Source organism: Podarcis pityusensis (genome assembly GCF_964106645.2).
Source record: "Podarcis pityusensis genome assembly, chromosome: 8".
Lineage (NCBI taxonomy): Eukaryota > Metazoa > Chordata > Lepidosauria > Squamata > Lacertidae > Podarcis > Podarcis pityusensis.
This window is the reverse complement of record NC_138033.1, coordinates 14383598-14395164: the sequence shown is the minus strand read 5'-3', so window position 1 is coordinate 14395164 and position 11567 is coordinate 14383598. Positions and strand designations below refer to the sequence as shown.

The 11567-nt window shown below is 43.8% G+C and overlaps 1 protein-coding gene across 1 annotated transcript; it reads right to left on the bottom strand.

The window, feature by feature from the left end:
• Nucleotides 1–3451: 3451 nt before the first annotated feature.
• Nucleotides 3452–10472, bottom strand: LOC308482351 (phospholipase A2 inhibitor gamma subunit B-like). The gene is made up of 5 exons (XM_081015376.1): nucleotides 10416–10472; nucleotides 8500–8616; nucleotides 7487–7636; nucleotides 5975–6115; nucleotides 3452–3798 (listed from the first exon to the last, which is right to left on the bottom strand). The coding sequence occupies exons 1-5, from the start codon at nucleotides 10462–10464 to the stop codon at nucleotides 3641–3643; spliced, it is 615 nt and encodes a 204-aa protein (XP_080871502.1). The 5' UTR covers nucleotides 10465–10472; the 3' UTR covers nucleotides 3452–3640.
• Nucleotides 10473–11567: the final 1095 nt, after the last annotated feature.

Genomic DNA, 11567 nt, shown 5'->3' with positions numbered 1-11567 from the left:
GCACCTGTCTTGGATTAGCAACCATGACGACATCTCCTTTTGAGAAACTTAAAGAGGCAGGTTTTAAGGTGGAGGAGGGAGGCTGCCACATATGCCCTGCGTCCAGAAAACCCCAGGCGTATTCCCAGGCTTCTCTGAGGAGGGTTGGGAAAGGCCCACATCTAAAACCAAAGAGAGCCATGCCCACCCCTTGTAGACAATACTTCAGCTAAGATTGCTCATGGAATTTGATTTCTGTGGGTTCCAAAATGAACAGACCTGATCCACACCTGTTGGATTAATGTGCAGATGGGAATGTAACTGTCGTTTGGCTATTGCACTTCTACTGATTTTGTAATATTGTGCTTGGCTCAACAGAAAAAGAAAAAAAAGTGCCATATTTTAGGGTCAAGTGTTTAGAAATGCAGACATTGATACAATGTGTGTGTGTGTGTGTGTGTGTGTGTGAGAGAGAGAGAGAGAGAGAGAGAGAGAGAGAGAGAGAGATGTAGAAATAGAACCAAACAGACTTATGAATGTGCACACCTGAAACTGATACAGAGTAGAAAAAGATTAACACATCCATCTCTAAATGAGCTGGATGAACCAATGATTTGACTCTGTTAAAGCAGATGAGTGGTGTGTATGTGTGTGTGTGTGTGTGTGTGTGTAGGAGGGGTACATTATTAGATGGGTGTGTCTGTCAACTTCAGTTTCTCATATTTCCAATCTTCAATTCAGTTCTCTGCATTTCGACATCAGTTTGTGGGGGAGAGATTTTAAAGGTCCTCATAAAAATTCACCAGTATGTTAGTGGGCACCTATCCTTCTACACAGACTTTGCAAAGCAATTTTCCCCTAATGCCATGCATTTCTGTATGTTATTCTCACTAATATATTGCATTTGCATGCACACTCTATATGCATCTTTGTACACGCAAATTGCCTGGAGAACTGCATTGCAAAATTCAAAGAGGTGCAAATTGTGAAGGAAAGCTGTGATTCAGTTCACGTTGAGGTTTCAGAAAGTGCAAAGTCAGTAGGTTCACCTTTAAATGTGGACCGGATCCAATTTCTCCTCCCGCTCACACCCCTCAATCCCTGACACATATTGGAAAGAGTTCTCAGTCCAGATCAATTCAGCTCATTAAGGTAGCATTTGAGGAACTTCTAGTTCCTGTGTTCATCCGGCTCCAGGGACATCAATTACTATCGGATGAAGCATTTCCCTTGTTGCAAGCTTAGCAGCCATGACGACACCTCCTGAGAAGTTAATGTTTGCCTCAAGGCTCTAAAACTGAAGCCAAAGGTAAGAGATGCAAGTCAGAAGGTTATTTCCAACACACACACCTGGGATTGTTGGAGATGGCAGGTGGAACATATTTCTTCTTGCAACTTCAGTAGCTGTGAGGTTGGGAGGAAATGTCCATAGATGCAGCTTCAACTGCCATAGTCTACCAACCTGGACACTGGATGCACCAGACGTCAGGAATATTTAATTAATTTTTCCTGGTTACAAGGATAGCTCTTCTATCCGGTTTCTTACAGTTCCTTTCACACTGTGGTACCTGTCGTGCTCTGGAACAGCGGCTTTTTCACCGATCTACCAGCACATCACACCAAATTACCTTTACACTGGTGGGTTTAGCGGGACAAAACAACAAATACTGATACTCCTATACCTTTCTGCACACACGTACTTCTGTTTCCCCATGAAAACAGCTATTTGCCACCCTGAATTCCATCGCTTGACTCCTTCCAAGTCGTGGTAATGAGTACTAATTTTTTTTTGCTATATTCCATTAGTTTCCTGGAAGTGGTTTCACACCACATGAAAGCTCAAATATAATGTGGATATTAGCAGGGAAGCGTCAGGGACATGAAGCAAACCGTTGTGTGAAAGCAATCACTGTCACCCACTCTGCTCTTGGATCTGGTCCAGGATGTGGAAGAGAGTGCGCTCCCCGGAAGCGGCTGGTGTTTATCAAGGGCGAGACAGCCAGATCCTATATAACTGCTTTATGGAAACTGGAACTTGAAGAACTTGTGCTTAAGCTTGCTTTTCCCTCCCTCCTCCCTCCCATTCCCTTTTTCCTCATGTGTTGTGTCTTTTTAGATTGTCATCTTGAGGGCAGGGAGCATTTTAATACCAATTTTTGGCAAGCTGCCCTGAGAGTCTTTTTGGTTTAAGGACTGGGTGTCCACCAGGCCTTTGGTCAGGGCGCAGCCTGACCCCCTCCTCTGGCAATCTGCACAAAATTTTGCTTGATGGTTGCCATTAATTTGATTTTAATTTGATTTAATTAATTTTATAATGAATGTTTTAGAATGTTGGACTATTTTGATTGTTGTTAGCCGCCCTGAGCCCAGCTTCGGCTGGGGAGGGTGGGATATAAATAAAATTTATTATTATTTATTATTATTATTATTATCAATGCCATAAAGAACCAATAGTGACAGAGAACATTCAACCCACTCTGATCAACCTATGGAACTTATGGCCGCTGGATATTGTGAGGGCCAAGAGCAATAAATGACCTTGAGAATTTGAAAGGGAAAAAAAGTTGGTGCATTATTCTAATTTCACAACTTCTTCTAACTTGACTTATGTTCCAGTGTACCTAGACTGAAGCTGTGTCTATGTATACTTTCTCAAGGCATTTCAGAAAAATGCCTGGGAGAAGAAAATCCTGCCACCAGTTAAAACCTAAGGAAACAAAGGCCTTTTTGTTGCTATGGGTAAGCATAAAGGTAAAGGCAAAGTTTACCTTCCCACCGCAGTGGTACCTATTTATTTACTTGCACTGGTACGCTTTCAAATTGCTAGGTTGGCAGGAGCTAGGACAGAGCAACGAGAGCTTGCCCCGTTGCAGGGATTTGAACCCCCAACCTTCCGGTCAGCAAGCACAAGAAGCTCAGTGGTTTAGACCACAGCACCACCTACGTGGGTAAGTATGTGTGTGCAATGGAACCTACTAACCCATGAAACTCAATGCCACTGAATGGTGGTAGCCATTTGCAATAATTTTCTTTCAAAAGAGACATACAAATACAGGTGGTGTTAAAGATTAAAGTTCACTATGCACATGTTCCAGATCAGGGATTCTGCTTAGAGCATCTCTAACAGATAATGCTGCTTTGGATGGTACCTGTAATGACATCCAAACACACCATCAACTGAGCAGACAAATAACCTGGTTCAGATGTAATAATCCCCGACCCAGAAACTGTGGTTTATTGGAGCAAAACGTACCCATGATTCTGAGTGCTCCTTTCTCCCATCCTCCTCTTGCCTAACCATCTTAAGAAAAGACATCTTGGTTTGTTAAACCACAATTTCCTCATGATGACTCAATTGGGAAACCGTAATTAAACAGCTCCCTACAAAACAGGATGAAAATGGGACATTTAATGAAAATAAGTCATTCAAGGATCCAGTGGCATGCAGGAAAACTTAAAGAAGCAAATCTCCTTCACCCTTAACATGATTTTATTCCATTTAATTGCCGACAAACAAAATAATAGAATAGCAAATTATTCCACCTTACAAATCAATGAAAATTTCCTGGTAAGAATGGTATTCGGCTGCTTAAGAAATGCCTCGGCAGATCTTTAGTTTAACCAGAGTCTCTTCATGAGATGTGTTTTCCTGAGGTACTTGCTACTTGCCAATTTTGGTGAGTATTTTGGGAGCAGCAGTGCACTGGGGATTTTTCAGAATTTCCATGTACATTCCAGGGATCCCAAAGTAACGTGGCTCATTCAGACAAGCACGTTTGGTTGCACAACCACGTTTTGCGTAAGTGTAGATCTGACCATCTGCAGGAAAGGAGGGGGGTGGAATTATACTGTGAACCACTCTGAAACCTCTGGGTATAGGACAGTAAATAAAATAAAATAAAATAAAATATAGCTCAGTAAGAAATTCGCCCATCCTCTCCTATGATCCTTTAAAAAAATTATTTATGCTTTTCAGGTTTATGCTTTTCATTAATTTTACAATCATTTTAACATTTCAAAACTTGACTTCCTTCCCCCTCCTTCTGAGGTTCCTTAAATTTATTTTTAATATCTTCTGCATATCCAAATTAACTTAATTTGCTCGTTTATTTATACTCATAAAACTCTCCTATGAGTCTTAGACATCATACATTTGCAGCAAAAGTTGGTGCTTTTAAAAAATGATGCAACTTTCTGTTGATCTATTTTTTTAAGACCAGAAGAATATAAGAGCCCAGCTGGATCAGACCCATGACCTGTCTAGTCCAGCATTCTGTTCACACAGTGATTGTCCTGGCTCCCACCCTTTGATGAAAGACTTGGATTCTTGGTTTGAGAGATCCCAAAAGTTGTATAAAAGAAGTCCGTTCAGCACAGGTTCCAAGGTTATCAGTTCAAATGGCAGAGACGAGGATACATGCCTAGGCAAAGCACAGCTGTTGACCTGACACTGGACATGCCCCTTCCATTCCATTCTTTAAGAAATGGGGCGAGTCCATCAGTCTTGTCCCAACTGAGAAGTTTGGGCCTATCAACAGGCACTCCTACTGGGGGGCAAGGGACTGCTAAGTCTGTTCACATCTGTGCTGGTGGCAGTGTGTCCTGAGTGATGGGACTTGCATCCCACCATCTCCCTTCATCTCTGACCATGCTGGCTCTCTGGTTGGCCAGATAGCACCTCCGTTACTAAGGGAACCTCAGCCCAGGAGTGGGGCTGGAGCATCTTCACTAGGTTCCCCTTCCCCCTCCATGATGCCTGGTGGATGAGTGGAAAAGTCAGGTGGCTTTGGGGTGGGACTGTCCTTGGGGTCACTGCTCAGACTAGCTCCACACCTCTGACCTTAACACCTGAGCTGGGTGGCTGTAGAGTGGGGCCCTCTTCTGAAACACTGCTTGATCTCCCTCCATTCTCCCAACCCAAGGTTCTCTTCTTCCCCTTCTGACATCTCTTGCTGGTCATGCTCCTCCCTAGCCAGTGTCACAAGACTCATAAACATCACCAACCAGATGATTGTGGAACGCCAGCAAGCACTCTCTCCACTCTTGATTTCCAAAAACTGCCTCTGATGGTGGAAAGAGCAGCCATCGAATCACCTGACACCTCACCTGTCTGCCAAAGTGACCTGCAAAAGGTTTGCCACTTTGGGATCTGGCCCTTTGGCCAGATCCAGTTCTCAACCCCTGCCACAGAAATGCATCAAGAATTAAGGTATTCGTGAAACTGCAGCTGCCAGGATGTTATTTGCCCAGAGGTGGAAAGAGGATACTGTCCCAACAAAGGAAGTATGGCAAGTAAAGTTAATGGACTATGCAGAAATGGCAAAACTTCTGGGAAGATTAAGGAATCAAGAAGAAAGAATTTTCAACAAAGAATGGGGGAGATAGATGGGTTATTATTTTTTTTAAAAAAAAATGTAAACAATTAAATACATTAGCAAGGCTAATTTAAAATCTAGCAGTTAAAAGGTGACTAGAGTAATAAACAAAAGGAGTTAAGGAGGAGGTGCAGTTTTGTAAATGTTTGTATAGGGAACCAAGGAAGGGGAGGAGGGAAGTCTAAATAAAGATGTATGTGATAGTATTTGATGATGATTCTTGTAAATTTGAAAAACGGGGGGGGGGGTTAAAAAAAGGAAGATTTAAATTTCTGTTCTCTTAAGCACCTTCAGAAGGTTACCATCACAACTTCCAAACATTGAAATTTAGAGTCAGATCTTATTTGTATCCTCCAAAGACCTCCACTTTATTCTCACAACAACCCTATGATGTAAGCTAGATTGAGAGAATTGTGATGTGCTCAAGGTTTTCTGGTCAACAAGGACCTGAACACATGTCTCCAGAGCCTACATCCAGCACTCTAACCATGACATCATACTGATGCTCACCTTGTCCCCCAAAGCTTGCTTCACACCATCCACACCCCTTGAATGAGCCCTAGCTTCTTCCCATTTCTTCTACATAAGATGATGTTGCACCACAAACTTTTAGGCCTTACCCTGCTCCACAACAAAATCATAGTAGACACAGTTGTCTTCCCAGCCATTGCAGCTTATTATCTCGGTGGGTATGCAGCTTGGGTCCTTTGAGAAGCATCCAGGACATTTCAGTCCGTTTGGTCTGGTCTGCAGTCGGCGCACTGGGAGCAAGCAGAGAGAATGTGTGGAGAACAGGTTTTCCTATCTCCCAACAAACCAGTTTCAGGTATCCCAATGGAAAGGAATCACACACTAGGTTGGTGCACCAGAACTGGCCAAATTCCAAATCCCCAGTAACTTTGGGTAAGGGGTCATAGCTCATTGGCAGAACACCTGCACCTCCATATAGGGCTGGGGAATAACCTTTCCTGAAGCCCACTATTGGCCAAGCTTGGAGTCCAGCAACATCCAGAGGGCCACCAGTCCCCCATCCCTGGTGCAGATGATACTAAATGGAACACTTATCTGACTCAGGATAAGAAGAACAGGCCAGGTTCTACACACATTCCCATATCGCTCTGTACCTTCCTTCCAGGCAAACAGAAAATGTGATCAGAGTTGCAGGACAGCGCCTTCCTTGGAGGTGTTAAAACAGAGGTTGGATGGCCATCTGGCATAGATGCTTTAGCTGAGATTCATACATTGCAAGGGGTTGGACGAGATGACCCTCACTATCCCTTCCAACTCTACAGTTCTAAGATTCTATGATTTTGTTATTCTATGAGACACATTCCAGCCAGGCAAAAACACTTAGGGCGGGGTGAAGCAGGGCTAATAAGGGGTGTGGCCTGGGGAGAGTGGGTGTGTAAGTTCTGGGGGCCAGACAAGGAGGAGTTGAAGTCCATATTTGACCCTGAGGTTCTCCACTCCTATCCTGCTGCTGTACCTGTGGAAAGACTGGTTCACTGCTCTTAATAATAATAATAATAACTTATTATTTATACCCTGCCCACCTGGGTGGATTTCCCCAGCTACTCTGGGTGGCTCCAAACAGAATATTAAAAACACAATAAAACATCAAACATTAAAAACTACTCTAAACAGGGCTGCTTTCAGATGTCTCCTAAAAGTCAGATAGTTGTTTATTTCCTTGACATCTGATGGGAAGGCATTCCACAGGGCGGGTGCCACAACCAAGAAGGCCTTCTGGTGGTTCTCACAGGGAGGGAACCACCAGAAGGCTCTTTGAGCTGGACCTCAGTGTCTGGGCTGAACGATGGGGGTGGAGACGCACCTTCAGACGTTCTCCATGCCAACATATCCCCAAGTATCATGATTGTCCATCACTCAGAGCCATCTTAGGAACACAGGAAGCTGTCTGATGCTGAGTCAAACCATTGGTCCATCCACCTCAGTACTGGCTACACCGAGCAGCTCTCCCTAGTTTCAGAGAGGCGTCTTGCCCAGCCCTATCTAGAGATGCTGGGGGTTGAACCTGAGACCTTCTGCAGGCCGGGCAGATGCTCTTGAGCTGTGTCTACACATCAGTGCAGAGGATTAGGAGAGTCGAAAAGCTGGGAAGAGATGCTTACTTGTCACTGCTCCAGTGTTGCAGAGATCCTTGCGGCAGCACTTGGCAGCTCTCCGTTCGCGCTGGTTAGGAAAAGTGAAGCTCATGGGGGATGAAGGGCAGTACATGAGCTTGGTGCAGCCTTTGTAGGTGGCCAAGGACACGTCATGCCCTGCAGTTTTCACAGAGGAAAGCCAGCAACATGCATTGGTTTTGTAATTTATCTTTGCACTATATATTCTACTTTAAAAAATACAAACTCCAAAGCAGGTAACGAAAGAATGGAAATGATAGAGACATTAGGGGTAGGGGAATCTGTGAATTTTGTATTCTCTTAGCGTCTCATTTGTTCAGCCTAAGTTCAGTTCTCCACGTTTACACATTTGAGAGAGAGAGAGCAAACATTCTCGCGAATATTCAACATTTTTGTGTGAACTTCCCCGAATGCACCTATCTTTGTATGCAATTGTGACTAATGTATGCACATTTTTGCAAAACTGTTCCCCCCAATATAATGCATTTTGTATGACACTTTCACAAACGCATGCATTTAAAGCACACTTTGCCACACCCTATGCATTTCTGTACAATTACTTGGCTAGAGAACTGCACTGCAAAATTCAGAGTTTGAAGGATGGCTACGTTCCAGTTCATGTATTGGTTCAGAAAGGAGGGATTTGCCTGTAAATGCAAAATGAAACAAATTTCTACCCCCCACTCCTACATCACTGCTTAACCCTCATCCTACCAAAAGTTCAGACACACACACACACATAACACAGCATTTCATTGCTTGGGGAAAACACGGCTCCCTAGGAAGCAAATCCCAGGAAATGATCTGAAAGCATACAAAGCTACTTCCTTGCTGAAGCTAAGCAAGTCTGGAGCTGGGCAGCTCCAAGCTGGGGGACTGCATCGAAAGCACACATGTACCCCACCTTGGGCACTATAACAGAAGAAAAACACCAATATCAATGCAAAAGAAATGAATGAATGAATGAATGAATGAATGAATGAATGAATGCATTCACCCACCCGTTGTGGTCTCTATGGTAAGGGTGAGGCAGGCAGTATGGGATTGTTCACACAGAACTGGCATCCCAGTGCAGGAGTCCGTGTTGCTGCTGCAGTGCTCACAATGCAAGCAAAGACCTGGAAGGAATCACAGAATCATATCAATCAATTAAATCTTTATTACGGTCATAGACCAGCATAAGTAGGGTGGGGAACAATCATTTAAAATCTGTAAAACATTTTGGAAAGCTAAAATTATTGAAACAACTAAAATTATTAAATAGGAATCTAAAAGAAGGGTTAGGAGCAGTAAATGGATGTGGAAGAGCCTAAGAGGTTAGTATATGAAAGGCTATGGGTAAACAGAACCATAGAATTGTAGAGTTGGAAGGGACCTCAGGGTCCAGGGATCATCTAGTCCAATCTCCTGCAATGCAGGAATCTTTTGCCCAACAAAGAGGCACTGGAATGAGTCATGGGTGTGGTGGGGAAGCAATTCAGGCATATTTATTGCTAGGGGAGGACAAACGAGCCCAGGCTTCAAATGCTCCTCTGCTGCAGACCACCCTTCCTCAAATTCTTTTTCTTCTTCTTCTTCTTTATTTCTTCTCCTGTTGCTTCCAGCATCACCCACTCTTTGCGAAAAAGCAGCATGGCAAAAGGTGGGGTGGGTGACTCATTAATGCAGTGGACAAGCAAAAGGGAAATGTGACTGTCAGTCGCACATTTCCATCACTTTTACAGTTCATTTCAATTATTTTAAAACGTTTAAATTGTTCTTAACTGCTTCATTGATCATTTTAATTTTTAATATTACTACAGTCAAGCACTGCGTCCATTTTGGCAAACAAATATTGGAGGAGATAGGTGGAACTGGGCAAATCTGGTGTTAATTTTCACAATAACAAGTGGCAATAATCCATTGGCAATTCATCTTAAAATGAAAATAAAAATGCATGTTTTGTTTTGGATGCGTTTGCTGTCCTGGGCTCCTTCTGGAGGAGGAGAGGGGTATAAATTACAACAACACCAACAACCCACTGGAAGGACCCTGAGTGAGAGGCAGGGAAAGGAAGATCTCCTGAGAGGCTGGGAGAAGAAAGGAAAGCTCCCAGGTGAGAGCTGGGAGGGTTCACAACATTCTGTGTGAGCCAAGAGTGTAGAGCTACCTTTCAGAAAGCACTCTGGGTGGTGTTTTGTTTTGTTTTGTTTTGTTTTGTTTTGTTTTGTTTTGTTTTGTTTTGTTTTGTTTTGTTTTGTTTTGTTCTCTCTCTTTAATTTAGATTAGTTTTTTTCTTACTCTCACTTTATTCTGATTCTGAAATGAGTGGGCATGTCTAGCTCAGCTCCCTTCATTTCAATGGGTCTACTTTAAGTAGACTTTTAAAAGCAGAGACATCACCTTGCCAACAAAGGTCCATATAGTTAAAACCATGGTTTTCCCAGTAGTGATGTATGGAAGTGAGAGCTGGACCATAAAGAAGTCTGATCGCCAAAGAACTGATGCTTTTGAATTATGGTGCTGGAGGAGACTCTTGAGAGTCCCATGGACTGCAAGAAGATCAAACCTATCCATTCTTAAGGAAATCAACCCTGAGAGCTCACTGGAAGGACAGATCCTGAAGCTGAGGCTCCAATACTTTGGCCACCTCATGAGAAGAGAAGACTCCCTTGAAAAGACCCTGATGCTGGGAAAGATGGAGGGCACAAGGAGAAGGGGACGACAGAGGACAAGATGGTTGGACAGTGTTCTCGAAGATACAAACATGAGTTTGACAAAACTGCGGGAGGCAGTGGAAGACAGGAGTGCCTAGCGTGCTCTGGTCCATGGGGTCACGAAGAGTCGGACATGACTAAACGACTAAACAACAACAACAACTTTAAGTAGAACTTAATTGGATGCAACCCATAGCCATCGCGATTCTTTGTGCCCTTACCTGTGGCAAACAGGATGGAGAAGAAGTAGGAGATCAGAGGTGTCTGCATGGTCTTGGGACCCCGCAAAGGAGGGAGAGGAAGTGTGGAACTGAGATGGCAGTTGCATGAGGGGTGACTGGCTTAGCCTGGCTGATGGGGATTTATAGCTCCAGGGCTGGACAGGGTTGGAAGGTGGGGTATGCAAGGAGAATGGGCTGTGTGGAACAGTTCCTGCTCCATCAGACTCCATAGGAGATAAATCACCAGGTGAAACCAGCACCTGTTCTGGGCTTGGTGGCCATAACGACATGCAAAGGCAAATGAATGGTCACTTCTCAGGCTTCTGGGGCTGGGGCCAATGGGCTGGTTTCCAAATGATGTTTGTTCCAGGCATTCACTGCATCCATGGGGTGAAAGGATTGGACACTCTGATGCTATCTACATGCCAAGTAGGTGATCTACCACTGAGCTAGCTTTATTAATTCCCCCAGAACTTTAAAGACCCATCATTTTAATTACATTTAAATCTGTGTCTTCATTGCTTTAAGGCTGAATCATGTGCTTTCATGCTTTGCTGATTCTCTGAGCTGCCCAGGGAGCACTGTTATCAAGCAACTCATTAACGTGTTCATGGCAAATGACATAACTAAACGAATGTCCTTTTTCTGGCTGGCTGTACCAGTTACTAGCCCAACACTGACTTTATACCAAGACTGTGACTTATCTCCCTGCTGTCTCTTGCTCGCATAAGACTGGATGATTAAAAGGGGATACATACCATTTTGCAAAGCGCAATAATTTTTGAAAGCCACGAAGAGTATCAATAAGCATGAATAAACTTAGGACAGGTGTAGGGAACCCTTTGGGGGTCTTGTGGTCCCATGTGAGCATCCCCTCCTGATGGGTAATGACTTCAACCTTACTTTCTGCAGGGACTGGCTGCACTATATAGCTTCCTTGGGGTACTTGGTCACACAGCCAACCCAGCCACATCTGCACCTTCCACACACCTGACATCACATATAACATCAGGTGTGGAGCAGATGGGTGTGGTTTGAAGAACATGGCCTTGCGAGCGAAACTGCTGCACATGGCAGTTCAGATCTGGGACGAAGATTCCCCATGCCTGACTTACAGAATGGCAATGTAGAAATGATGGGCATTTCTGGCTT

What these genes read in the sequence shown, in the direction of transcription:
- LOC308482351 (XM_081015376.1), bottom strand. Translation starts at nt 10,464, where the DNA reads ATGCAGACACCTCTGATCTCCTACTTCTTCTCCATCCTGTTTGCCACA. An exon ending in TACCATAGAGACCACAACGG is followed by an intron (nt 7,637 to 8,499) that starts GTGGGTGAATGC and finishes TGAAAACTGCAG; the next exon opens with GGCATGACGTGTCCTTGGCC. An exon ending in CAACACTGGAGCAGTGACAA is followed by an intron (nt 6,116 to 7,486) that starts GTAAGCATCTCT and finishes GCTTGCTCCCAG; the next exon opens with TGCGCCGACTGCAGACCAGA.